A 27,874-nucleotide genomic window follows, 5' to 3' on the forward strand; every position below is an offset into this window, starting at 1 on the left:
AACAGCTAGAAATAAATTATACATTGAAGATGCAATAACAGAAAACATTTTTCCGCATAAGGAGTTGTCTTATCGTAAGCTTCGCCAACCATCTACAACAAAAGAGTGAATTAAACCTCTACTAACTTGCAGATAAGTTTTCACCAGTACTAAATTAGATATCTTTTCAGTCTGGAAAGAACGAAAAGCTCTGCAGTTTTGTGATTTTGTAACTGCGTCTCAAACGAAACTCTAAATCGTTGTACTTTAATGTGTTGTACACATCTTGTGACGGCCACCGACTTTTCCTCAAGCGTAGTTTTATATAATGAGATATCAAGTAATTCAGGTGTCTTTTTAATATTTGCTAACGTTTTCTTGTAATTTTCAGCGTGGCTACACATTCGTCGCTGAAGCAAGAACTCCAAATGCCATTCTTCCTCCCGGCAAGTTCCGCTTACGTGTGATTGGCTCCACGGAGCCCTTGCCCTACCCTGGACGGGAAGGAGTCAACACTCATTTTGGAAACAAAGAGATCAGGGATTACTACATCCCGAACAAGTATAACATCATTTTCAGGTGAGTAGTTGTGATTGCTAGATTGCTCTTTTGCTACTGGAAACATTGTTTGCAAGTGGCTTCCGTAACACCAAACCTGGAGTAACCTACATGTTTGGACCACACATACATCGGAACTCATTAAACTTGCACCTGTTGCCAAGCGCGACGCCAAGCGCGGGAAAATGTGTAACCCGTGGCAAGCGCGGGAAAATGTGTAACGGGAAAACGTGCTAAGGCCAAGTCACGGCTGGTTTTGTTCGTGATAGGCTAGAAACGACACAGTGCTTGCGCTGAAGAAAGACTATGTTTTACTGACCTAAATGCCTAGAACTTAACTTTGAGATGCACTAAAATGTAGCCGATGTTTGTTGTGTTATGTGTAGGTACACCGTTAAGGTACAGGAGGATCACATGGTCAGTCTGCAGCTCGGGACATCTAAATCAGATGTCTACATCAAACTTCAGGTAAAGAGAAATGACGACTGCTAAGAATCCTAGTAAGGAATCCTATACGACTGGTTCAGTACAAATCCGATCGTAAAATGTCTCCCATCGCTAAATCATAGCTCTAAACTGACTGTTGCTGCGTAAAAGCGTTCCAAACATGCGTGTGAAGATAGCGAGTCAGTTCTGAAAAATAGTAAATTAAACGCTACATTTCAAATCAGTCTTTATAAATGTCGATAACGAAAGTTAGCAACTGTAAAACAGGATGCCCTCTGATGGCCCATAAGGATACGCTATTTTCTGTAGCATTTCTCGTGTATGTCGCTGGCACAGGCTTGTCCTCGGAAACGAAATGTCGGTAAAGAATACTGAAATTCTCTTCCCCTTTGCCGCAGGCTAAGAGTAACATTGTGAAGTGAACGTTCAACACCTTCGTAGCGTGAAGACGTTGTTTGTCACTGCGAATCTGACAGACACAGTGCCACAACAATCAATATGCGAGAAGTGAGGGCACTTTGCCATTGACACTTAAAGCTCCTTTCAGCTCTAGTTTTGGCTTGATTTGTCAAGCAATCTCTCCAGAATCTCCCCATGATCGCTGTAATGCCTGTTATTAGACGAATTTCACTGGTTTACTGATGAAATGGCTTTCAATTTATAAGAATTAAGTGTATCTGTTTTAATTTCACAGATTTTGGATCACGAACAAGAGGTGTGCAGTACGACTGGTAAAAGTCACGCAGTCATTCCAGCTTTCACTTTCTACCGTGACCGTACAGGCGATGAAGACGAAAAACAGGGAAAACGAGGTAACAATACGGGCTATTTTTTAACGAAATCAGTGTCCGGTTGTAGTTTCGCGAGACAAGGTTATCACCCCAACGTTAAATACTAATACCTTGCAGTCAAAGAGACAATCAACTAGCTTTTGACCAATAAAGAAGGAAAGAAAAACAGCATATATGGCAGCTACTAAAGAGGGAAATCGCTTACGCTCCAAGGTCAAGATTGGTCGTATGGTTGCCTAACATGTTAAGATGTTCACCGGCGAGCGATGAAAACGGGTGTGGAAAAGACTGGGGAGGACATAATCCCACTTACTATGATTTGTTCCTTACCGTATGACTGCCTAGCAAAGCCTGGTAGAACTCCTGTGAAACCCGTGTGAAAATATAGGGCTAGAAAGAATTCATTCCAGAACCTTCCATAACAACCAACGCATTCCGATTGTGCACTGCCAAAAACACCATACTCCTGTTAAAGCGACGGTCTCCGTGGATTTTAACGTCAGAGAAGTGCCCAGCGCTGGGGTCGACTTTTTGAATTGTAAAGTTTGGCGCATAAACTGATTGGTGATGGGAATTATAACTTCAGTCGATGTTTGTTCCCAGGTTCCCGCCCTCCTACCTCGTCCCAACCCCGCTCGGCCAAGAGGCCTCCATCGGGCAGCCGTAAAGCAGTAGCGTCACCTGTACAGGGCAAGGGTAGCAAGAAGAGTGGAAAGGAATCCAGTAACTCCTCCCGGCCAGGATCATCGGTGAGTGAACTGGTACCAATGTTTTGACATTGATACATGATACTATGTTAGTTAGCCAGTCAACAAGCTAGGTAGTGTAAATCTGATTGTTTTTCTTTTCATTGTTCGCTGTTTTTTAGCAGAAAGGTTCCCGTCCTCTTCTCTGTGATGATTCAGAAGATAAAGAAGACGAGGAGCCAGAAGCCGAGACAGAGCCGGAAATCAAGGTTTGTTGTCTATGTAGATTACATGTGGCTTTCTTATTTATTAATTTGTTCATTTAACATCTTTATTTGCCTTGCCACGACTTGCTCTTGTTTGGCCCTCTGGATTAGTACGTAGTTAAACAGGAGATCTGTTTCAGTAGTCATGGGTTAAAATCTCAGCTTGTAAGTATATTTTTGTTTTGGGTCGTGTGACTTCATTTCCTCTTTAGATTTCATAGGTCTGACATATCACAAACGGGAACCTTTTGCCTTCAGCTGATAGATATAGACAAATTTAGGCTTCACTTGCGCATTAGCTTCACGTATTTCTTTCATCTATGTCCAGAGTATTTCATGAATCCCATTTTTGACTCTCTTTTGTTGTTGTAGATACATAAGTACATCATTCAGGCCCAGGTCTTGCGCGACAGTTGGCCCTTGTCCAAGAGCGCCTGGGATTTCGTAGCTATGCTCAAGAGCCTGGATCGACTGGATGTAGATGGTATTACATCATTTTTTTTTTATTTTCATCTTGATTGTGAAAGCTTAATGCGGTGATGCTTTTTGTGTTGTACAACATTGTTGCAACTTCAGTGTGTGTGAATGAAACCCTAGTGTGTGACCATTTAAATGAAAGCTATTGAGCAGTACTTTCATGTGGTACTGTTTATTATGTTGTACAAGATTGTTCTAACTTCTGAGTCTGTGGATGAAACCCCAGTGTGTGATCACTCAAATTAATACTGTTCAGCTGCCAGTGGTATTCGATTCTTTTTGTTTGTTTTTATTTTAAAATTTAACTTGAGGATGTTTCCTTAATCTTAAACCTGGGTAAACGTAAATAGTAAAATTGCAAAGTAAACAGCGTAGTAAAAACCATATAAATCGTTAAGAAGCAAACATTGGCAAACCAAGCTATGAGCTTAACAATGTCACTTTGTTGTTCAGTTCCTGCAGAGAGTGCCCCTCGTGGAGACAAGCTTTCTGCAAGCGTCACCAAAGGCAAGAAAAATAAGGAGGGCAAAGAAAGTCGGTCGAGCAAAGGACAAGTTGGATCAAGACCATCTTCACAGGTAAAGCTTAGGCACCAAAAGGGCAATGCTGAGCGACCAATATTATGAACGAGTCTGTAAACAAGTTATTAATTCTGTTCTTTTTTGACTAAGTGAACGTGAATTGTTGGTGATGTTGTGGAGGTGTCTGCAGAGAGAGTTCCAACTTATTTTTCAGTTAGTTTGTTTTAATGACACTGTGTTAATAAGTTGTATGAAACCTAAGTGAGGTTCATATAAAAGGCTTTTTTCTTCTGTGAGATGGAACGTTAACTTTTGAAAGTGAAGGTGAAGTAGCCTTCCCGATGGTTGCCTTGTGTTGATGAAACAGTCCCTTATTTTTCGGCGACCGCGTTTTATTACGCACTATAAAATTGAATTCAAACTGTGTGGTATTCTCTGTTGTTTTTGTTATTTCAACAAGGCAAGCGAGGCCCTGTCTTTGTATTGATCGTCCCGAGTCGAACTGGACTCGATTTCCGCTGCTCTCTCGCTTGGAGGAGCGCGGGCTCATTTTCCCAATTTCCGGCTGGTATTCGAACCTAGAGTCTAACTTGACGGGGGAAAAATCGGTTGATCTGCCGCTCTTAAGAACTTAAAAAATTTTTGTTCACTTACACCACATACAGCTAACTCTTTTTGTTTTATTATTTTTTTAAGCAGCAACAATTCGATGCTAGCAAACCAAACTGGACTCTAAGGGTCGTGTCTGAGGCGAATGCGGTAAGTCTTATTTTTGTCTTTGTGCTTTGAGGAAGCTGATGCAACTCCTGATCATAAGGATGTCTTTGATGAAATGAATACGACGCGTTTTCCAGCGTTTTGGAGACACATGTCACGTGATTTATTATTCTAACTTAAATGACTGTCGCCTCACACCTAACTAATCACAGCAAGTGTGACCAACCAATCAGAACACGCCAGAAATGTAGCTGATGCCAAACGCGGGAAACATACAATCGGTGCCAAACGCGGGAAATCCTGCAGCCGTTGCCAAACGCGGGAAACAGACAATTGATGCCAAGCGCGGGGAATCATGCAACCAGTGTCAAGCGCGGGAAAACAGACAAAACAAAATTGTTTTTGTTCCTGACTGGCTGAAAGAAAACATGTTTTTTCTTCTCTTGTGATTGGCGAAGGCAAGTTGTAACACTTTGTCGAACCAATCGAAGAGCTCGGCAATGGCAAAGCGACAACAAATGAGTTTGCTTCTGAGAGTCGAAACAAAACCGATTTTTTTGGAGTCGTTTAAGTTTTTGAACGAATTTGCCAATGACAGTTCCTTTGTTTCATAGGAAGAGATAGAGGTGAAAAAGGACACAGAAAGACAAGATGAAATAAAGGCCATGAAGCTAGCGTGGGAAGCCGCTGAACCGGGCAGGGCTGCCAAGGTAACGTGTTAGCAGCTGCACGAGCACAGATGCATGAGTGGTGTCCACGGGTTAAGGTTACGCCGGGCCAAAAATACTTTTTCTAGGTCAAAGAAAATTAGCACTTTTTGATCTCTCATTGCACACGTTATTATTCACTTTGTGTGGTTGAGAATTTGAATCAACAAGTGAAAGGACGTCTGTGAGGGTGTTTAATAGTCGATGATTTGTTTAAGCAACAGAGCACATTTTCTGTGTTTATTTAGCCTTATCTAAACACGAAGGGGATTCAGAGAATTTGACACAGTTATGCAAATCCGAAACGCAGTAGACGGTTTGCATTACTTTCGAGAATTCTCCCAACCCTCCGATTGTTTAGATGAGGCCATGTAAACACGGAAAAAGTACTCTGTTGCTTGAATAAAATATCCCTTAAAAATACGCGAGAATCTAAAACGTCACAACCATGTTATAATACTCTCATCTAAACACACCTATCGACCAATGAGAGCGCGTGTAGTATCTCACATATTTTATATCAAATCAAATCAAGACTTTACTTATCCACGGTAAAGATTAAAGCTATAAGCTTATGGGGCCGTGCACGAAAATAAAAGAAAAAATAATAATGGGATTTTGCAAGACTGATCTCTGTTGCACCCTTAAATACGAACCTACTGTTTCTCTGTGCTGAAGGAGCAATGGCCCAATTTTTTACTTCGTTATTCTTTGAAAGATAGCATTGTTGTCTTTTCCGAAGGCTCAACAAAGCCGTCAGAAGTTTTTGAACGAACATATGGTGAAAGTTGATAAAGATGCAATTGAGGAAGAAAACGGTGACGAGGCAGAGCAAGCCGATGAGAAGGACGTTTCTTCCAGCGAAATACGTAAGTGAGAGGTTAAATAGGTTTTACTGTAGGTGCCCAGACGCTAGTTTCCCGCAGAACGCTTGATCACGCAGGTTACCCACTTGTTGATCAGAGGTTGTTCCTTGTTTTAGGCAGTTCAATTACTTTTTTAAATATAATTTAGCGTTTTTTGGATTTAACTCGTCATCACCAAGCCAGCCTGGAACATTGAAATGGCCTTTACTTGTCCCCTACCATGCATTGGCCTTGCCGCCCGATGCAAGTTTGCCCGAAGTTCGTATTTCTAAACTAGCGATTCATCATTTTACCAAGCTCGTAACTTGAAATTGGGAGTTCCGAGAGTCCGAACCGTACCTTGCAGTCTGATTGGGTTGTGTTCTTGAAAACATCTCACATTTCCTCGCCGCCAAACTCATGAATTACATATTGTGTGTCTTGTTACAGTCACGGTGACGTCACCAGTACAATCAGAGGCAGACCAGGGCGAACTGACCCTAGTACCACCCCCTAAGGAACCGGATCAAATTCTTCAGCCGCTCTCTCAACCCAAGACCATCAGGTAAGATCGTGCTAATATTTATTTTCACTAATCATAAATTTAGCTCAGTGCAATTGTCCACATCTTTTTGAAGTTTCATTCGATTTTAGACAAGACAAGTTTATAGGTCATAGAATCTTCTAAATTTGCGTGTCGTAGTCCTTCGGAAGAAATAAAAATTTGCGCCTTTCCCGTGCAGGTCCTTTGGCTTGTCACGCAACGTTACCTAAGTTGCGTGACAGTGAAGCTAATAGTTCTTTCGTGACCATACGAAATATGGACACGCATACCTTAAAAACCTATACGTTGATCTGTGAGAAGTGTGAAACTGTTTTCCCGATCCTTTGTCTTTTCCCTTTCCCAGATCACGGGGTGGTATTCCCGTGTTGTTAGACGAGGAAGAAATCGAGAGACGACTTCTGGAGCGACGAGAGGTGGCGCGCGCTTTTAAAACACAACGAAAGGAGGTGGAGAACAGGAGAGAGCAGGACAGAATGGACAGGAATGCCGCTAAAGAAAGACAGTTACAGGAGGCTGAAGATCTACAGGTACAGCCTGGAATGTTTTTAACGAGCCTCGCGTGCTTGCTTGCTTGCCTGCTCTCTTGCCTGCTTACTACAAACGTCTCCTTCGCACTCTTTCTTTCCCACCCTTTTCCTTCCTCTTCTCTTCATTCTCTACGTCCCACTTTCTTTCTCGCTCTCTAGCAATCCAGTACCCAGAGCCCGCGTCAACCTAGGCCAGCGGTCGGGGGATGCGGGTACTGGCTATGAAATTGGCTCTCTCTCTGACTCCTTCTGTCCCTCGCTCCCTTCTATTTTTCCTCCCGCTCTCTTCTCTCCCCCCCTCTTCCACGCACTCGCCCACCCTCACAGGTAGTTCATTTCCTTCACCAGGCCGCCTCAGATAAATGGCGAAGTGAAGTGAACCAGAGACGAGAAGCTTACAGACAGAAATTCTTAGAGGCGGAAAAACAGAAAGAAGAGGCACAAGCGGCTGAGGCAGCTAAAGAAAGAGAACGATCACCATCACCCAGTAAAAGTCGAAAGAGCGCTTCTACAGCCAAAGGAGGGCGGAAGACTCCCTCTAAGGGAAAGAAAAAATGAACCATTTGAAATAAACATCCAAAACATTTCATAAAATATACAAAAAAAAAACATATTTATATTTCGAATCCCTGTGTTTCACGGTTAAAATTTCCCATAATTAGGTCTGTCAATTATTTATTTTGTTTATTTTCTCCCATTCCCGTGTTTCCGATTTGGAATACTCAGTGAAATGCTGTTGTGACGACGATTATTTTTGTACAGATTTAAGTTATGTGTACAGGTGCTTTCAAAGTAGTTTATGTAAATAGATGTGTAGCAGAAATAAAAAGAAAGCCATTCTCAAACCGGTCTTGCTTGAGTCTTGATAATTTGATTACTTGACCCCGAGTTTCCAGAAATTCTTCAAGGCGGATAATATTGACAACGATTGTAAGCAGAAGACGTTTCTCACTTCGTTACAATGTAGAAAGCCAAAATTAAACTCCCCTAATTGAAGTGGCAATTCAAACTAGACTCATTGCTGAGCTGTGTGGAAACAGCACTTTATAATTATGCCCGAACTGATCCTAAACTATTCCAAGTCGGCCAGGAAAGGCCGACTATTCCGCTATTTTACATCTGTGCGAACTATGACATATTTAGCTGGTGACCTGCTGAGACGAGTGTTACTAATTTACTGTCACATCTCGTCACAGAACTCCGTACAGTTTTAAGTTTTCCATCATCATTTCATATTCCTCGCGAACAGTAACAGTATCTCGTTCCATTCTCTTGCCTTGGATTCTGTTCATTTTGAATTTGATCGGCGCCAGGCGCTTCCAGCGATTAGCGGGTGTGCTTGTCACTTCTGCTTCATTTTCAGACCAAGCAGGTTTGACAACGGCGTCGTCAATTTTAATCTCTGGCTTGTTGGATGGGGTTTTACCGGGTAGCGTGCTGTCATCAGCAAGAGGTAAAGGAGATGACGGTACATTTTCATCAAGAAGTTGCGCTTGACTTTGCGAGGGATCAGTCGACCAGGCTACACGTTTTGCTGTAAGGTTTACGTTCTGCATTAGCGCTTCTGCGCTGTTCTTACACTCATCAGCCCCGTGCAATTTTAGAGACGTTTTCCTGGAAGGGGAGCTGTTTTGCTCAAAGTTGTTTTGTGACACGTTTGACCGTTCTTGTCCAGGGAGGTTGTCGACGCTGTTCTGACCATCAACTTCATCGGTAACGTTATTATGATCATCCCTGTCGCTCCAGCATACCTTTTTCTTTCTTGTATTTACATATTTGCCCATTCTTCCACTAAAATCATCAGCCATTCCTTTCTTCAAACTCTGGAACTTGTCTAGATCTTGGTTTGCTGAACTTTTGATGGGATCATCTGACACATCTACCCATGATTTTTCCGCATGATCTGGTGGTGTACCTTTGTCCGCGTTGTTCTGAGCGTCGCGCACTGTAATAGAACTCTTTTCTTTCTCCAGACCTGTGTTATTTTTTAAGCCTTTTTTCCCTTCAATGGGTGTATTTTCTGCTATCGAAAGAACATTACAAGTTCCGCAAATGAGGAAAAATCTTTGACGTCTGCTTTTTGGAAGAGAGCACAGTTGAATTGTCGCTTTCCCTGTTCCGTTTTGTTTCTCCATCTCACTTGTAACTAGGCAGGACAATTAAAAAATGAATCGTGACGGAAATTTAGTAGTTTTGTTTTCAAAATAATCTTGATAATTTTTTTTAAGCTCTTTGTAATAGCAAGGCTAAGTGGTGTCGGGACAGAACTCTCCTAAATTGAGAAACTACAAATTATCGAAGGATATTTCATAGCCCTTTTATTGCCCGGGTAGACATCAAGCTACCGGTGTTACCCAATCTGCGTGCCTTTTTATTAGAAGGATAATTAATTATCGCCTATACTGGAGTCCACGTTGATTTAATGCCCAGATAAAGAAGAAAGGGTACAAAAACATTTGAAAGCCTTTCGTATTGTTGAAGACAAATGAATGTCGGGATGACAAAAACTTGTCTCTACTGATGTCACCAGCCGGACGAAGCTAAGTCCAGTTTTTTTTTTTTAAATTACAATGTTATTTTGTTCATGTATTGCTTAAGGTGTATCTAAGGTTTTTGATTTCTGAAGATACTGTACAATTTTTATCTTTTTTTTTTCTTAATTTATCTGAGAAAGCACACTGTGTTTTTATAGTTTTGAAAAAGTAGATAACAGTTTTAAAATTGCCTTTTTTATCTAAAAATCACTCAAGAGTTTTGGTTCAAAAGGCGTTCTTGTTCCTTTTTAAAATTTTTAATCACGCCAGGACACTGCATCAATCTTTCTCACCTCTGACAGACAAAAAGAAGACAGGACTGTCATTTTTCCCTGTCGTGGATGCAGTTCAAAAAACCTCATTGAGATACCGGCGGATGTGTTTATTAGTACAGTTTTCTCTGCCTTTCTTGTGTAAAGGAAATCTTTAAAGACGTCGTTTTTCTTGACTGAAACCGTGAATGGGTTGAAACCAATCAAAGGGAAGGCATTGTCGTTTCATCCAATCAGGTGTAAAGCTAAACCAGTTTTTCACATGCTTGCCACTCACGTCTTTCTCTATCGGCTGCAGTTATTGGTTCGGCTCTTATTATCAATGATAGAATAGGCCACGTTCGACATATCAATATTCTAATTTCAGGACAAACTTCTATATTTTCTTTATGTCCAAGGCTCTTTTGGGAATTGAGGGACAAAATTTGAAAGCCTCGGAATCATGTTAGAATATTGATATATCGAACGTGGCCTATTGCACTCAGTTCGCATAGTCCTTTACTCTCCAGCCTTGATTACTGGTCATAACAAATCTGATGTATTCTCTGATTCGACTCTCATCGTTGCCTGTCTTTTCACTGTTAAACCACGAGAAAATTATATAGTTTATCTTTGAGATCACAGATTCTTGACGCTATCCTTTAATTTAACTTTCTATCACTTATTAGTAGAATTCTACTTGAACACTTAGGCAAATGCTGCAATCTGATTGGCTGAACCACTGCACACTATCAGCCATTAGTGGCTTGGTGTGGTCGATAAAATTTCAACGTTTTCTCGTTTCTCCGAAATTTTGAAAGAACATTTAAAAACAACAGGATAATTGAATTCCTGAGAAGACTGAAAAAGGATATTCACGGTTTCTGGAATTAAAAAAAAAACTCAAACTGACAACTCAGTCGGCGCGAATTCTCTAACGCGAGAAGTTTAATATTGAGACCAGAAATGTTTGGAATCGTTATTTGAGGCAAATTTCAGTTAGAATTCTTCTAAAGCAATTAGATTATTCGCTCGAGATTTCTATGAGGTGATAGTTGATTCGGTCTTCGGCCTCATCAACTATCACCTCATAGAAATCTCGAGCTCATAATCTAATTGTTAATTATTATTCTATTAACTTTCTCCTAATAACAAGAGACTGGTTGTCGGCAGGCACCGAAACTGACCAAAAGTCGTCGTAAAAAGCTTTTTTATATATGCTATTAACGTTCAAATAATATAAGGTGCTAACAGAAAGCCAGGTAAGGAATCAGAAGATACTCGCGGTCAGTAATATTCAATAACATGTCTAAGATGTCTACAAAGTTCTAACACAACGAGCTAAGTTTTGATAAATCAGGCATGCAAAGTAAGATTATTTTTGAGAAACCCAAAATATTCACCCAGCTATTGACCCTTGTCAAAGTAATCAACATAGGTTACAACTTAGGTTACAATTTACATTAAATTAAATCACCATGGGTTACATTGGATCATGTGATCTGTCATGTGATCAGTCATGTTCAATACATGAACCAGCCCTGTACTGTAAAGCAAACTTTTCCATCGTTTTTTTTCCCGCCTGAATTCATCAGGTCTTCTGCAAGCCACACACGCAGCTCCTGGCCGGAAGCAACGTAATGCGGATGTGACGAATCTCCAAAGATTAGTTCTGGTGAGTCGGGTTCCACTTCTGGTATATCGTACCACAGAGATTCTCCTTTATCCCTCAGAGACAATTCCGTCGGGTAGATGATGCTGTTAGTTTTCCCCGTTGTTATGACGACGTTGAACGGCGTTCCACCATACACTGGATGACTTCGAGGACATCCCCACTTACTCTTGTACTGAGGCAAGCTTTTGTCGCATGAAACCTGACCAGTCACGTGTACCAGTTTGATTGACAGAAGAAAGCCTTCCATTGGGATCACAGCAGTCGCAAACTCGTTGCCAGGGGTACCAAAACAAACAACGTCTGTGAGGTTTAACCATCTTTCTGTAAAATGTTTATGCATGACAAACATTAATCGTTAGGTCTGTAGTGTAGATATTATGACTTTTCCTCAATGTGGTTTATTTTTGTGTAACCCGAGGACATCTCTGTCTCTTCCCTGATGTTACCCCCTTGTAATAAAGACACTGCAGTTTTAAACCTTAATTCGTCTGATATTCCAAATACCAGTTCTTGGTTACTGGCTGCTAAATAACTTCTCTTGTACGTTAGTTTAGTCGAAAAATTCGTCTGATACTCTGTTGTTAACTGAACCTACATTCTCAATAATTATTTTTTTATTGGCATAGAGAATTTTAGCACAGTTGTTAATTTAAGCCATCTTAACTGAATAAGGCTGATTGGAGTATAAAAATTATAACTTACGTGGGCAAACTCCAATACCAACAACTGACTTTGAAGCTCGGCCAATTTAAAATTGCATATGGAGTTTATTCTTTCAAAATTAATGGGGGAAACCCTATAGTGAGCGACGCTAGTTCACATTTGTAGCTTGGTAGTGATAAAGATCCCCAGATTTAATGGCTTATACAGGATGAATATTACAAGTCATGTTTTAAGAAAAACGATAGGTCTAGACAGTTGTGCAATTAGTTGGATGGCTGGACTTTCTGTGTTTATTTTGACCAACATTCTAGGTCTGTCTGACGACTCAAGACAGCTGCTTGTCACTTAAAAGAAATGATATGTGATGTTTTTTTCCGTTTTTTTTTTTTTTGGAAAATCGACTCCAGAGATTTTGTGATAAGGAATTCCGAAAATTGCGCAAGTTCATTACCTTCGTGACTAGCATTCTCGTTTTGCGATAAAACTGTTCGCAAAACATACAACGCTTAGCGGCGCACATAACCTGAGATAAAACCTGGTACGGTTCTGACCAGCGATGAAATCAGAAACACAAGCATAATGGGGCAAGCACAAGACTGTATACAAACACTGAGATACGAAAGAGCAAGAACAGGGATCAAAACATTTTGATGCATTCGCTTCGGCTTCCCAGTGCTTGTATGACTCTTTTCCTTGGGCTTGTGTTTGAAGTTATTACCTGGGTTGCTAGTGAAAACGAGGCATAAGCGGCTGCCCCCTCTGGTTTTGAACTGGGTTTCAAATGGAAACCCGCGCGCATTCTTTCGTGTTTTGAACTGTTTACTACCATGAAGGTCGTTCCATTAACCGAGTAGAAATGCTCCTAGTTGCGTCATGGTACAGAAACTGGGATAAGCTCCGGCCTGATGGGCCACTTGGCTCGTGTACAGACTTAACCTACCTTTCCATTTTTCAAAATTCGTTACAATTTAATACCCACCTTGAAAACCGCCTGTTTCCTAAACTAAAGGAGTCTATTCGAGGCGTAATGTTGGCACTACATACCTGTTTCGTAAGATTGGCAAAACTTCATGAAGTCTTGAATAAACACAAAACGTTCGCTGACCAAAACTCTGTCCATGCCCTTCAGAAAACTTGGTTTCAGCAACGCGGGCTTAGCGCCGTTGCATGCAGACACAAAGCAAGCCGCTACAGCTAGAAAAGCCAATAAACTTGGAATCTTCATGATCTTAGATGGGAATTGTGACCGCAGCCTTAGAAGCGCTCTGCTGGTGAATACAGCTTAACCTTAACTAAAAAATATCCGGGAACGACCGTGAGCAGGACAGTTGATAGGAATGCTATGACATCAGAGACGTCCTTTACATCTTTTTTTTTGCAAATCGTGCCGGAGTTCACCACTAATCTGACTGAGAATGCAGGGACAGATTCTTTTTTTTATTTCGTTAAAATTGAGATCTTTTAAATAGCTCACTTAAAGTGAGTGGGCGGTCGTCACAAAAGGATAATCTTGACTTGCGTTTCGTTTTATAAATGGCAAATCCGATGTGGCATCTGTGACATGTGACTGAACATAACTTGGCTTGACCGTTTAAACAAGTTCACCAAGTTACGTAACAATTCGAAGAACGTAAATTCTTTTAAGTTAAATTAACTGTACAATCGCTGGCCATATTTTACTGTTTGCCAGCCGGCCTCCGAGGAATATTATCCAAATTTCCAACCCTTTGCCCACTGGTTCCCTTTCTTGGCTTCTCAAAATTTAAGACATGTCAAAAAAAGGTAAAATACGCGCAAATATCGCAGAAAACCAGAGCACTATTTTGACGAAGATATTCGTGAAAGGTTACTTGACCAAACTACCGGGTTTCCATAACATTTTGTCAGTCCGATTTGGGTTGATCACTCTAAACGGTGACCAAATTCAAGAAGTTCTTAAGATACGGTCTGATCAACTTCCACGACTTCGTCGAATACTAAATTCACTCCGGTTGTCTAGCCGGTCACTGACATTCAGTTTGAAAACCTATCCTAGATCGGGATGCCCCTTAGCGCACGCAAAGATTTTCGTCCCTTGAACATATTGAAAGAGCGCCTTTGAAGAATAAGAGGTTTAGATTCAGTTACTCTAGAGGCATTATTTATTGCGCTTGAAACTCTTCTCGATATTTTTTCGGTGCTCTTACAAGATGTTCTCGAGTATAATCAGTTCAAAAAATACAGTCTTTTTTCTTGTAACAATGTTTTCTTTTCCAAAACTCTAAGCTTCTTATGGACAGAATGGGGATGTTAAAGACACTAACTTATAACTTTTAAGCCTTGACGTAGAAGAGTCACAGAGCACGAATTCATGTTTTTTCAGCCGTGAACTCGCAATTAACTGTACCAAGGTAGATAAGCATTTTTACTTAGAGAGGATCAAACTGATTGAAGGTTTTCTTTTTCTAATTATGGTATTCGCCGAAGGCAATAGCAGGGAAACAGATGGAGCAGTCACTTGAAGAAGCTTTAAACACTTCTCGGATACCGCGTGAAAGAAAAGAAAATTATCTTTTTGACGTAAATTCTTTGTGCAAGCGAATCTGCGATAGAAGCACCGAGGCTTCAGGATAAAACCAGGGTAGAGGATCATGTATACCTCAATCCTGGTATGCTTGGAATAAACAGGCGAACATTCATTTCAAGTTTGTCGTTTATAATCTGTGTTCATCTTTGTCAGTAGAAACCATTCGTGTTATTTACAGCTTACCGTCATTTCTTTGGTGTTTCTCTACCTTAGAAAACCAACATTTTAAGGCTTCCTCCGGGTTTGAAAGTAATTTTGTCCATCCAGGAAACACGACTTGATGTACCGTGGCACATTACGTGTCGGCTCCATTGATGAGACATGAGAGCATAAGCTGAGCTACAAGAAGATGGACATATAGTTTATTTTACTGATCCTTTGAGAGATCGCAGTGGATTATTCCTTTAATTCAGGACGTTCTTATATATTTTGTTTTAGATTTCGATCAATTGGTTCAAAAACAAAACTTAAACCGTTTAACGTGAGCTAAAAATACGAGCACTGCACAGCTCGCGTAGACCGCACTCAAGAGCAAATACATGGCAGACGAATCTGTTCGCTATATATAAAGAAAATATTTTCTTGGTGAAACTGAATTAGATTAATGGTCTGGTCTCAAAGACGGAGATAAATCCAAGAATTAAGATAAGAAAAGGCAAAAAGAAAAGAAAGTGATTTTATAAAAACCGTTGCGAACGATTTGTGGCTCGGTCGCTTGAGAACCTCTTGTGAGTACGTTTGTCGGGTACAAGGTTCAAATATCACGTTTCTGGGTTACTAAATAAATCGCCTCAAACTTCCAACCTTTCTTTCGATTCCGAGGACCGATTTCAGGTATTTGCTAGCGCAAACAGCGGGTCATTTGCCCAAAATCGATGGAACCTTACACCTAAATATAATGTCGTACCCCACAAACCGCGGACAGAACAAGATTTGTTGCCCTTGCACAAATTAACCGGAACAGCTCTTGTTTTTCCGGATAGATTCATGTTTCCCTTGGCGTATTGCCGTTGAAAAGCAAGTTTGCCGACAAACTGAAATTAGATTGTAAAAAGAGAGAGTCTCGGTACGGAAAATTGGGTCAATCATCAAGTCAGTAATTGCGCAAAATTTCCGTTGGATTATAACGGTGTGGTTCTTGTCCAGTGAGCACGGTGTGGTTCTTGTCCACTGTATTTACGAAAAAAGCTCTTTGTTCTACCCCCGGGGGGGGGGGGGCACTGCCATATATGGGTTATATAGGTTTGTGCCGCTGTGAAGGGTATGGTTTTCAAGCAGTTAACTCTAGGATAGGGTATATAAATCAGAGCGTTTGGGTCTAGAATAGGGTATAATTTTTCACACAACTGACTAGTTGGTTGAAGATTTTATCTAGACTAAGGAAACCAGGAATTGTCACTCAAAAGTATAAAAAAATCAAATCGGCAAGTTTAAACTTACGCAAATCAGCCTCAACAGTGTCGATAGATGGGGGGATTTGGGGAGTTTACTCTAGAATAGGGTAGCAAAATTCTGCTGAACTAGTTCTGGGTTCCAGAGTCCCAGCGGCACACCCCTACCCAGAAATTCCCAAAGTAACCCCCCCGGGGTTCTACCACGTTTTATCTAAGTAAATTACTATTATTTCCCTGTCAACCATCAAGTACGAGTGTGGGAGATTTAGCGTTAGGATAACGGCACGAAAGTTAGGTGTTGATCTTCTACAGCTAAGATTTACCGTTGAGTCTGCATACAAGTGGTACGGGGTGGTAGGTCAGTGAAACAAAGGCCTTTTTATCTACCTGAACGTTAAAACAAGAAGCAAACAAGCCACTGGAAGACATAGAGCTTGTCAGAGCGGAAGTTTTTATCAGCTGTTTAGTGCATTATTATTTTTATTTAGTTTATCCCACTTCCGTCTGGATAAAGGTACAACGCATGCACGATGAAGAATCCAAATTTACAACGCGACTTGCCTCTTTCATTTAACACTTCAACATTCATGACTTTGACAATGTATTAGATATGTAATTCCTAGAGAGTGAAGCAATATTCCGCTATATTATTTAATCAAGGCTACGTCAGAGATTCTAGGGGTGCAATGTTTATTGCGTGCATTTTGAGCCAAACTTTTTTTCTGTGCAGTGGACGTGAATCTCCCGCAAGGTTCGCTCCAGCTGAGTTCTAAACACAATAAAGATTTGCATTACGTAATTTCTGGTGGGCTGGAAAATTCCAACATCCCCCAAACGCGAGGCACAAAATAATGTTAACAGCTTTAAATACTTTTCATTTTATTCGAACGAAGTAAACACATTGATATGAAGTACTTTTGTCACGTTAGCTGGGCCCGTGTTTTCGTCTGTGTGAATGTTCCGTTTAGTAGACCAAAAACCCGGGACCTAACACGTGCGCGGGGGCGATCTTTGGGTTAAATTCGCGTTTGTTTTCTTTGCGTTCATAAAATTCCAACTCGACAAGAAACAAGCCAGCACGAAGAATTAGGGTACAGTATCATTCAGCTTTCAGTGCAGCGCCAAGATAAAAAAGCGATTTGTAACCCGATTTCGTTCAACAAGTTAAAACAACGCAACAAATGGAGTACTAAAACAACCCACAAATGCGCGACATTACAAGGAAAAGAAGATTTTAAACAAAGCTATCTTTAGAGTTTGACCCCAAGTGTCAATCAAAAGAACAATGGAAAGGACCACGTCTTCTTCATGAAAACTACGACTTACGTGGTAGAAGAACCTTTAGCAAAACTTTCCTCTGAAAATGGGTCGTGCAAACTATTTGCCATAAAACTTTTGAAGCCGGCTCTGTACATGAAAAAAATAGAGTTGTGTACGCGAATGTTTTAGATCATTCTCTAGTAACCGTTCTCTAATTGTTCTTAAGTAGGACAGCAGGAGCAGTCAATTTTATGTACGTCATAAATTATATAGAAGGAAAATCTGTCGTGTTTTTGTTGTCTATTTTGTTCTACAAAAACAAAGGATTTGCCGAATGATCTAAAACATTTGCCTCCAGAAAACTGAAAATATTTAGAACATGCTCTGTTCCCTTCTTAGGTATTTCTCAATTACGTGGCAAGCAAACAATAAATCCCGCAAGAATAACATGCTGGGAATACCTGCTCTTTAAACTGAACAGCGGCATGTTTTGCAAAGCGTTCAATTCCTACTTCCGAAACCAAAATTTCCAGAGATGTATGGGCTTTTTGAATAACATCGATAGTGCAAATAGTTTGCGGCATAATTTCGAAATGTTAGTGTGTTCTGGTCTGCGGGACAAAGAGTGAAAATACACGGTGTTGTAGTCAAGAAGATCAATGTATTCAAGCAAAATAATTCCTGATCTTAAAATTTTCCCTGGTGACTTACAAAAGCTCCGAAACTCTGACCGTGAAACTGACACGTTGATTTGTTACAATATAATCAGTATTTTTGGCCTTGGTTTAGGTGTGATATCCTCAAAAATATCGCTGCCTTTTATCTACCCCCCGTGCAATAATCCTCTGGACAGACAAATCCGTTGTCATCGAATTTCAAAGGAAGCGTTAAAGCAGACGGATCTGCGCAGTTTGTCTTCAGCCGATGAAAACCTCTTAACAGCTCCAGGCGCAAATTGTATTTTAAAAGCGCGCTACTAAGCCCCCTTCCTCATTTAACACTGATAAAGATCATCTAAGGGCCGCACGTCAGAGAGCACGGACGAAGCTACAGCCTCAGCGAAATCAACATGGTGAATTTCCTTCTGTTATTTAGCGCGATAGCCTCTCTGTTCTACCAAGGCTCGTCCGCGAGTAATGGATGTTGCAGCAAATTTTCCCAGCAGCAAGAAGTACAGCTGAGGACATTACTCAAGCAAGAGGCAGGCTCTTTAAGACAGGGAATGCAAAAGATGTGTCCTAAAATGCCAAGTAAGACCCTAGTTTGTTAGCCTAGCTCGTCAAAACCAGACACTATTATAGGCCTGTATAACGCTCTCTTTATCTAAATCACAGTTTTCAAGATTAGTTTTAAAGAAGTTTATTTTATTGCGTCGTGGTTTTTCGGCACGAGCCCCTTATCAGCCAGATTTCATTGCATAATCGAAAAACCTTGCCATTTCGCTCTCTCTTTATGAGAATTACCTCGGCCAGTAACGAGTCGAGTGCATTAATTATTTTCTGACTGAAAAGCGATTTATCCAGTTTTCGTAGCATACCAAGTTTTCTTAGAATCTGAGATGTTATCAAAACTATTCCCAAAAAGGCCCGTCAATTTTCGTCCAAAGGTGGATGAAACTTTTTAATTGTAAATATGCTTCAGACAGCCTTAAGGGCAATTAATGATATAAGCGACATCGGATACCTTTTTAGTCTCACATTTGATATCCCTCAAGAATGACGTATAAAGGGATCGTAAAATTTTTAGTGAAAAAACGCAGTTCGTTTTTTTTATTTTTAGTTGGATTAGAACCAAGAACCCTTTACCTTGAGGGAACACGAATCAAATGATGTTTGTGATCTTTCTTAATCTTCCCTAAGCTAAAAAAAATCTCCATTCCTGGTTCTTATTTAATTAATTGTCAGCTACCGCCCTGGCATTTTTTTTTTTTTTTACTTTTTGTTTTTTTACTCAACTAAGCTGATAATATTTTGAGGTTCCCTAAAGCCTGAAGACAATGATCATGACCTGAATTTCTTTTCGTGCTTTCCTCCGAGAAACGAGCTGTTACGCCGGGCCAAAGTTTAAAATGCGTAGGATGTCTCTTTGATTAACACTTTGACGCAGTAGCCTTGAAGAAAGACATTACTTAAGCTAATCAATGCGTTGTATAATCTCTTCCAATCCGTCGGATTTCGGGCAAATAACAATTTGTGTTTAAAATATTGGAAGTAACAATACGGAGGTACGGTGGAGAATGAAAAAAAAAAAAAAAACTCTTGCCCTGTGCATAGACTCTTGTTCTGTTTTGTCTCCTTCGCAATTCGGACGTTCTCAGTTTTCGCTTGGCTCTGCGGGGCGGCGCTCATTCAGTTCCACACAACAGCGTCATCATTTCCTTGCTACGGCTGCCATACGCGATAACGCCCCGTCCACACTGCGCCGGAAAAATTTATAAACGCAGCTTTATTTCTACGGTTAGGCCTACCGTCCACACTAATCCGCCACGAAAACGGAGCTTTTCGAAAACGCTCTTCAGACCCAGTGCTTCAGACCGGAGGATTTTGAAAACACAGGTTTTTCGCTTTCGATTCGACGGAAAACATTTTGTAAATGGGGCTTTTCGAAAACGATGGTGCCACGATAATCGTGTAGTAATTTTCCTGCCCACAATGACCGATGTTTGTTGCGTTTTCAAATTTCTCCGGCGTAGTGTGGACAGAAAAATTTGATGCGTTTTCAGAGTGAAGATGCCGTTTTCAAATTTCTCTGACGTTATGTGGACGGAAAACATGTGATGCGTTTTCAGAGTGAAAACAACGTTTTTAAATTTCTCTGACGTTATGTGCACGGAAAACATGTGATGCGTTTTCAGAGTTGAAACACCGTTATTACATTTCTCTGGCGTGTTATTGACACTTAATATTAGCGCTGTACTTTGTATTTAATAATGGAAATAAAAATGTGGAAAAAAAAAAATTTCCCTGGCGTTATGTGGACGGGGTCTAAACTTGGGCTGACCCTGATCCTCCTTTGTGGACAAGAGCCTGAAACAGGCTTTCTGTTGTTGTTGTTGTTGTTTCTTTATCTCAAAATAACTTTAGTTATCTCTTGATTTTAGGTCGGTGGAATAGACTAAATGTAACGAAATCCTGCTTCGGTGCCAAAGGTAATAAGCCAGGTAAATTCACCATCACAAAGGAAGGCTTTTTGGCTGCTTTCAAAGTGGTACACACTGGAGGTCAGGTGAACTGCGAAAAAGATGACTGCCATGCTAGCCACGGCTCATTCGCCAGCAAATGGGGATGCTCGACAAGGCACCCATATGTCGGTAAGACTCCCCTGGGTACATTCATTACCACGTCGTCCGACCGGGTTTTGTTTCCGCGCGAGAAGTTCATCCGGAACAAGTCAATGTCCATGTGGTACGCGCTTCCGGGTTTCGAACCCGATTCTCCGTTCCTTGTCTTCCACGATTTCGCCAACCCGGAATTCGTCCAATATGGCCAACAAATAGAAATCTGGTACGGAGAAGATCTGGTCGGTGTCAGCGAAGATGATAATGATGGCGAATCCTGTGTTGAGGTGTTTGCTTGGTATCTCTAAATGGACTGAACATGACTTTGAGTTTTAACTCTTTCAAAAAAGCGCTGCAAGTCGAGTTGCATACAACTTCCGTGGCAACTTCGGTCGAAAGTATTTGCAAATGAAACCTAACAAATTCCGATTCACTTCGTTTAATCGGAAAGAGCAAAGCATTACGAAAGTTGTTCGGTCGGCTTGAATTGTTACTCTCAAGATATGCCCTGTTACCTCGCTACCCGTAAACGAACACCGCTGCTCGGCAGACACGATTCTCGGAGACATAATGCGGACTTCGGTGAAGATGCTGTTCGCTTGCCCCTCGACTGAACTATCTCGACAAAAGTTGCCACGAAACTTGCAGTCTGTCGCAGCGCTAAAAGTTGACTTATAAAAAGTGCGCTTTCTTTTTTGTGTGTTGTTTAACTTTATAATCGATTTGAATACCATTTTGATCACATTTTCGCTGTAATTATTCGCCTTTTCTAAGTAGTAATAGAGACAGGTGAGGAAAATTATCAAAAATAAAATTGAAACTCACATCTTGTTAAGTGTATGAGAAACAATGAAAGACCATCAAAGATGATAATTTTCAGAGCAGTGATAAAATGTTTATTAGCTATATGTTACCCCTGAAGGACAAAGAATAGATCTGAGTCGTGATCTTAGACCTCATCGTGGGTTCGAATCTCGGCGGAGTTATGTCGCCTTTTCCATCAAATGGTAACGAGTGAAATTAGCGAATAATTTCACGCGCACTTTGTCAAAATTCTAGTAATTTTCCGAGTCTTGGGCGAGGAAAATTATTAGAAATTTGACAAAACCTAAGTGAAATTATTTCAAAATTTTACGAGTTTATCATTTGGTTACCTTTTAATATCATGGGTGACAAATTATGCTGAATGGGTTTTTGACAGAAGCCCCTGGTTTTTGACTAGTTTATTGTATCGAGAAATTTCGCGCCAAACGTTGCCATGCAAATTTTGTATAGTCACACGTGAACTTACAAATTTACCCTTTCATGCTTGAGTTTGCTCCAAACAAGCAGTATTTTTTACCGTCAAATGGTTTTTTGACATGCTATGTCGCTAAATTACACTACATTTTGCTAGGAATGCAATATTTTACAGTTCATCTAGATTTTCGACTAGTTTCTATAGAGCAACATTTTATTTCAGCGCATGCGCATAAAGTAAAATGCGTTGCTGATGCGTTGCGATTTTTGTCCTGCCTCCTTTTCCTTTCCTCTTTCTCTCTCTCTTTCTTTTCTCGCTATCTGATCTTCTACTCTTCACTCTCTTTCTATCAGCTGCAAAAGTTTTGGTAGTGACCGTTCAAAAGACCTGCAAATGATACCTCCCTTCTAGAAGTGGGGACTTTTCGCATGTATTAGCTCTAGAATTACTACGGTTATCCAAGTAGTAATGGTACAATCAAATTATTGCACCAATAATTGAACATTTGTTTTCCTAGTAGCTCTGTCAGCATGTTCAAGATAGACACTCGTATGAAAAGCTCTGTCTCCCCTGAGTAAGTTGTTTATCAAAACAATCTGCTGACGTAGGAATTGACGACGTCACAACTAGTTCTTTGTCTACCCCTCTAAATGTTGTCTGGGAACGACACTTGGCGCGAAAGGGTTAAGGCAGAAATTTCGCTCCAAAATTTAAGGAGTTATTTGTCACCCATGATATTCCCATTGTAATTTGAGTAGGGACGATTGTAGTGCAAAATTCGGAATCCACCCTGGACCTTCACAATAAGAACTTAGTTAGGTGCTCACAGTAAATGAGTCCCTTTAAGTCCCAAGAATGAGGTTGTGTTTAGGGTCGACGTTGAGTTAGGCTGCGGTCATCTGGAGGATTTTAGAGCTGAGAGTTAATTTGAGATATTTTTTTCATCGTGCTTACTTAATAAAGCATTTTTTTATATAGCGCAGAAAAATCATAAACAAATAGATGTCTTTATTCCGTTGCTGACAAAAGTACATACACCACCTGATGTACATACAAAATTCTTCAGAATGATAAAAAATGGCTATCTGGCGTTGAGAATTAAAATAACTCTATTCATCTGCCTTTGTAAAACTATATAAAATTATTATTTTGACATCTACGTTGATTTAAAACAATACTTTTTAATTTGCAGTGTCAAAAGTTTTTTTTTTTTCCAATTTGAGCTATTTTGCAGTCACGACAACATAACAAAACAAACATATACACATTTTCTCCAAAATGAGCTATCACTTTGCTATTTGTATTGCATGGGACTTCCTACTGTATGTAAACAAGAATATTTTACAAAGAAAAGTCTATGAAAGAAAAATCTCTCTGCATGGAATAAAGAACAATTTTTTTACAAGAGGTTTGCCTGCAGAGTGTTTTTTTCCCTAGAGGAAAGGTTTTACGAAACCTACTGCGTATCGTATTTGTTTAATTTACAGCAGTCGTTGCTGATTGTACTTGGAGGAACTTTGTCCTAATTATAGTTTTACCAAAGTCTTCCGTGAATTTTAGCCAAGCTTGAGCGGGGACTCTCATCATGAAGGCTTTGCACATCATGACGCAACGTCGTGACGTCACTGGCGCCCGCGCATTAACGGAGGCTTAGAGCTCGAACCAGACCCTCGGGGTGAACTCGACTTTATTTCTGGAGGTTTGACGGTATTAGAGCTTGTAGGAGTACTGGGTTTATTTCCAAACTCGATGAATAAAAACTTGAAACTGTTGTCTATTTCGAACATAACGTCCTCGTCTACTTTCTTGCTATCTCGTCCACCTTCCTTTACCATCCTGGCAGGCGGCGCACAAGCAATTGAATGTCTTCTTTTTGCGTTCATCATTCCCTTAGTGGGCTCCACAGAAGGCAGGCTGTTCCTTCGTACGCGCGACTTTGAATCGCCTGCGATCGGCGGAACCTTTTTGCTGGCGTTAAAGGCTTGCCTTGTTTTCCAGATATCATAGTCGAATTCTCGACTCAGCCGGTTTTGTTCCCGCTGAAGTTGGCCCAGCTTCTGTTGAAGATCAGTCTCCTCTTTTCTGTTCAATGCCATTACGTTTTGAACACGTTGCTCGTTACACCATCTCGAAGTCTTGCGCAGTCGGGGGTGGGGATCCATGTGAACTAAAGCACAACTGTAGAGAAAATCGTCAATTAAGCATAAAAACAATCACGGTGTCTCCAAAACCCGAATAGTAAAAAGTTTTAAGAATTGAGCGTCTCAGTACTCTTTCTGGGCGGACTCATTTCTTTGCGTTCTCCACGAAAAATACGCCAGTTTCGATAAAATAGTTGCATGCTTGAAGATGATGAACTTGGAACTTAACACGGAGTGAGAGATTTGGAAAATGGCGTAACAGAACCGTGCTAAACGTTAGCCAAAGAGAAGAATCTTTTTAAATCTCACTTACCATGCAGCGTAAAACAATTGAGATGTCGTGGGTAATTTCTCGGAGAGATCGAGCTCAGTAAACAAGTAAGCTGTTAGAAAGTATTGCAATTAGAACTAATATACTTATTTAGGAGATATATATTCTCTGATTTAGCACTACAAATTTTCGGCTCAGAATTTGCGATTATTTAAATTCTGTATTACGTGATTTGGTAAAGCTTTTAAAGGAAGGCTCCAATTGTATAATTCTTCCGATTCTATGATGGTGCTATTCTACGCATGTAGGCGATATTATTTACTTTTCTGATTTAATTTATTGAACCTAAGATCTTTTTAGTTGTCAGTTTCCACCTACACACGATTCTCCCGATTCTGCTATCATCACATTCTAAACAGTAACTCTTCACTTTTATTCCATAATTCGATTCCAAGCCAGGCTTTCGTTCGATTGTACAACAAAAACGTATGCAAAAGGAATCGTTCTTTCGCTGTTTTTCCACTCGACAGAATTCTTTATTTGTGGAAAATTGTCTCCGAGAGTTCAGAAAACTTTTCAAGCAATCAAGGAACGAGTCCAATGAAACCTATTGCACCTTTTTGAAAGCCGTGTGCGTTTTACGATAAACAAGGACTGTTAAAGAGTAGTGAGCTGCTAAATATTCAACCTGGCTGAAACCAGCAGAAGAAAGCCTTACTCACCCGTCAGGCAATCAGTCCAGATAAAGGAAATGTTACAGGATCGTAAAGAAGTGATTCTCCCTTGATCCCTGCGAAATAAACAAATCGCCTCTATGCGAGTTTTCAATGATCACTGTTCTGAATGGTTTAATTAATGTGTAATAGCACTTATTCAAGTTAGGCTTTTGAGTCTATTGACGGTGAAGTGTAATTAATCGTGATTACGGTCTGAATTGCACACACTGGGGGTCAATGATAGTCATTTGTTCGACAATAGCATCGCTACCAAAGTAAGCTTATGCGATCATAACCTGCTATTGTACTGCACACTTATTTTAAGTAGTCTTGGATTAAAAATAGTCTAATGCGATACTTACTCCACCAGAATATTAAATTTGTACATTTAATATGAATATTGCCTATCCTTAACTTAACTGTACAACGCCCGCACCAACAGTGCAGTTAGTCCAGCGCTTATTGAATACGAACAAAAACAAGTACAAAGGGAATCGATATAAACAAAAAAAGCCGGCTTTGTCTCTTTATTTTGCTCGAAGTTATTTTGAGCGCCTAAGCTACATTTCCCCAAGGGAAAACACAAAGCAACCTAGATCCCAGGCTCTCTCTTCTTTGCCTTCTTTTTGTAGTTCAAGGAAACGAAGGCAAAGCTTTCAGCTTTTGGCCCCATCTATATGGGGGAAGGGTTGTCTTGGGTACCGAGATCATATAAATAGGCCCTTAGAAGCTAACAGCTTTACTTTTTCTTTGGCTCTCTTTCCTTTGGCACGAGCATGTACGAGGCGCCAATTCGGACGCGGGTAAAAATTAGCCTGATTTTAGGTCATTTTAAGACGTCTGTTGCAGTCCAATATATTTTGCAAGCCAATCAGAATGCGTGAAAACACTATTCACTGGTTTTGTGGGTTGTTCGAATGAGCCAACTTCCATCAGGCATAACAACCATGCGAATAAATCGACCGGGTTCTTGATATTTCCTGAAATGGCGAGCAGGGATGGTGCAGTGGTGAGAGCGCTCGCCTCCCACCAATGTGGCCCAGGTTCGATTCCGCCCCGGTGCCATATGTGGCTTGAGTTGTGCCTTGCTCCAAGGGTTTTCCTCTGGGTTCTCCGGTTTTCCTTCGTCCACAAAAACGAACACTCCAAATTTCAATTCAATCAGGATAGAGGACCTGCATGAAAATTAAACCACGCCTAAGGCTGATGTGGCTTCCTCTCTAAATATTGTAAAATTTATCTATTTATTTATCTATTTATTTATTTATTTGAATGTTTGAGACGGTATACGCGTGTTGCTGGTTCTTTGCATCCTGACCAATCACACTTGGGAGCACAAGTTCACGAGGTGGCTCCTCAGCGGTAAACTTCTGAGAGATCAGTTGTAAGAGGCTTTACGATTACATGATGATAAATATCCATAAACAGTTTCATTTCACAAAATTTGTTGTCCTTTGCTGTTTCCGGACGGGCCTAAGGGCTTTAAGCCGCGACTTTTAGCTGGTTGTTTTAGTTTTGTTTTACAGTCACCCAAAAATTACAATAATCTATGAACTGACCTCGGACCAAAACTGGCAGTTAACGAACATCTACCCCTTGGTACAGAGCCTGCGATCGGGAACAGGCGCTCCGCGAGTCAGAGAGCGAAGCGCTACTGAGAAGCGAACTCGGCAGAGCGCCGAACGGGAGCGACGAAGAATAAATCGCCTGTAGTAGGAGCCCCTCTGTAGCCACACCCGATGATCACATCGTCTACGCCCTTGCCCCTCCTTGATATCGTTTTTCGTTGCTTTCATGCTCGTCTCAGTGTGATACAACTGAATTAACTGAAGTTTGACAATCGTTGTCACCAATTTACGTATCCGGTGCTGTTCCCTTTCAAGAGTCAGATATTTTCACGAGTTTAATTTACCTTGCCTGAGAGCGGGCTGAAATAGAAAGATAAAAATACTTTCAAACTTCCGTGATCTACTTTTAATTCCGGAAGTAAGCTCCTGCGACCGAAACTAACATGTATTTATGAACGTGCGTACATTGACCATCCAGTTGACACTGTTAATATTTCGAAGTTAGAACCAAATGTTATTTTGGATCGTCAAAGTATATTTTTAGACTCCAAACTGACAGAGCAAGTTTTGACTCGGATCTCCTTTGTTGTTTCTGAAATGCACAACTGCGTTTGTATAATCTCTCAGAACGCATAACTCCTCCAAAAAGGAAAATACTCATATACATTAACAAAGAAAAAAAACTGAACTTTATAAAGCATCACAGAGTTTCAGTTTAAGTTTTTGAAGAGTTAACCTTTGTATCTGAGCTTGATTCAAGAACGACGTATTTGACAAGATCGACAGTATTTTTTGTTGTGTTCCTATGCAACAAGAAAACGTTCGTTCATTTTACAAAGATAAGGGTAGTTTCTGTGTCTGAGCGATTCAGGGTTTAGTTAGAAATATAATTCTGGTTTAGTTAGAAATGGAAATAACTTTCTTTATTATATAGACACGAGTGTTTTACTGGAAAATACACCACTCATAAAATTCATACGAAACCACATCCGGGACTCGGGTGGCGTATTTTCCATATCCTCACTAGTGAAGATATCGATGATTTTACTGATATCAAGTTTGTCTCTTAAATTGTACTTAAATTCGTTGGTGTATGATCGAAACATCTACGGGTCTTCCTCGAAAGTCTTCGGCAATCTTCGGAAATTTCGGAAAATGTTCGGCAATGTTCGTGTGACCTTCGGTCAAGTTTTGAAGAATCTTCGGAAATCTTCGGAAAAGGGTCGGAAATC

At 40.5% G+C, this 27,874-nt stretch overlaps 5 protein-coding genes across 10 annotated transcripts in view; 2 read left to right on the forward strand and 3 right to left on the reverse strand.

Annotated features, from left to right (window-relative positions):
* Positions 1-7,917, forward strand: part of LOC145480688 (androglobin-like) — a 32,878-nt gene extending 24,961 nt beyond the window's left edge. For 3 of the 6 annotated variants that reach the window (XM_081458989.1, XM_081458993.1, XM_081458994.1), the window contains exons 23-35: positions 371-558; positions 924-1,005; positions 1,679-1,796; positions 2,379-2,524; positions 2,644-2,730; positions 3,100-3,211; positions 3,658-3,782; positions 4,422-4,484; positions 5,057-5,152; positions 5,892-6,018; positions 6,445-6,559; positions 6,903-7,086; positions 7,435-7,917. In XM_081458989.1, coding sequence (XP_081315115.1) covers positions 371-558; positions 924-1,005; positions 1,679-1,796; positions 2,379-2,524; positions 2,644-2,730; positions 3,100-3,211; positions 3,658-3,782; positions 4,422-4,484; positions 5,057-5,152; positions 5,892-6,018; positions 6,445-6,559; positions 6,903-7,086; positions 7,435-7,644 — 1,653 coding nt within the window. In that variant the 3' untranslated portion in view covers positions 7,645-7,917. The remainder of the gene's footprint in view (positions 1-370; positions 559-923; positions 1,006-1,678; positions 1,797-2,378; positions 2,525-2,643; positions 2,731-3,099; positions 3,212-3,657; positions 3,783-4,421; positions 4,485-5,056; positions 5,153-5,891; positions 6,019-6,444; positions 6,560-6,902; positions 7,087-7,434) is intronic. The other 3 variants (XM_081458992.1, XM_081458995.1, XM_081458990.1) reach the window with 2 other exon arrangements.
* Positions 1-27,874, reverse strand: part of LOC145480727 (uncharacterized) — a 317,856-nt gene that overhangs the window by 116,792 nt on the left and 173,190 nt on the right. The window lies entirely within an intron of this gene.
* Positions 9,759-14,244, reverse strand: LOC145480689 (uncharacterized). Its single transcript, XM_081458996.1, has 2 exons — positions 13,254-14,244; positions 9,759-11,867 (listed from the first exon to the last, which is right to left on the reverse strand). The coding sequence occupies exons 1-2, from the start codon at positions 13,432-13,434 to the stop codon at positions 11,395-11,397; spliced, it is 654 nt and encodes a 217-aa protein (XP_081315122.1). The 5' UTR covers positions 13,435-14,244; the 3' UTR covers positions 9,759-11,394.
* On the forward strand, positions 18,031-21,741 carry LOC145480690 (uncharacterized). Its single transcript, XM_081458997.1, has 2 exons — positions 18,031-18,679; positions 20,530-21,741. The coding sequence occupies exons 1-2, from the start codon at positions 18,499-18,501 to the stop codon at positions 21,012-21,014; spliced, it is 666 nt and encodes a 221-aa protein (XP_081315123.1). The 5' UTR covers positions 18,031-18,498; the 3' UTR covers positions 21,015-21,741.
* LOC145481002 (uncharacterized) lies at positions 23,278-24,053 on the reverse strand. Its single transcript, XM_081459359.1, has 2 exons — positions 23,615-24,053; positions 23,278-23,538 (listed from the first exon to the last, which is right to left on the reverse strand). Exons 1-2 carry the CDS (start codon positions 24,040-24,042, stop codon positions 23,481-23,483), a joined length of 486 nt encoding a protein of 161 aa, XP_081315485.1. The 5' UTR covers positions 24,043-24,053; the 3' UTR covers positions 23,278-23,480.

This window comes from Orbicella franksi, chromosome 3 (genome assembly GCF_964199315.1).
Source record: "Orbicella franksi chromosome 3, jaOrbFran1.1, whole genome shotgun sequence".
Lineage (NCBI taxonomy): Eukaryota > Metazoa > Cnidaria > Anthozoa > Scleractinia > Merulinidae > Orbicella > Orbicella franksi.

Excerpts from the sequence above, each read along its gene's own strand:
- LOC145480689 (XM_081458996.1), bottom strand. The coding sequence starts at position 13,434 with ATGAAGATTCCAAGTTTATTGGCTTTTCTAGCTGTAGCGGCTTGCTTT. Across the intron at positions 11,868-13,253 it reads TTGCCAATCTTACGAAACAG|AAAGATGGTTAAACCTCACA; the intron begins GTATGTAGTGCC and ends AACATTTTACAG.
- LOC145480690 (XM_081458997.1), top strand. The coding sequence starts at position 18,499 with ATGGTGAATTTCCTTCTGTTATTTAGCGCGATAGCCTCTCTGTTCTAC. Across the intron at positions 18,680-20,529 it reads GATGTGTCCTAAAATGCCAA|GTCGGTGGAATAGACTAAAT; the intron begins GTAAGACCCTAG and ends TCTTGATTTTAG.
- LOC145481002 (XM_081459359.1), bottom strand. The coding sequence starts at position 24,042 with ATGGCATTGAACAGAAAAGAGGAGACTGATCTTCAACAGAAGCTGGGC. Across the intron at positions 23,539-23,614 it reads AAGTCGAGTTCACCCCGAGG|CCTTCATGATGAGAGTCCCC; the intron begins GTCTGGTTCGAG and ends TGATGTGCAAAG.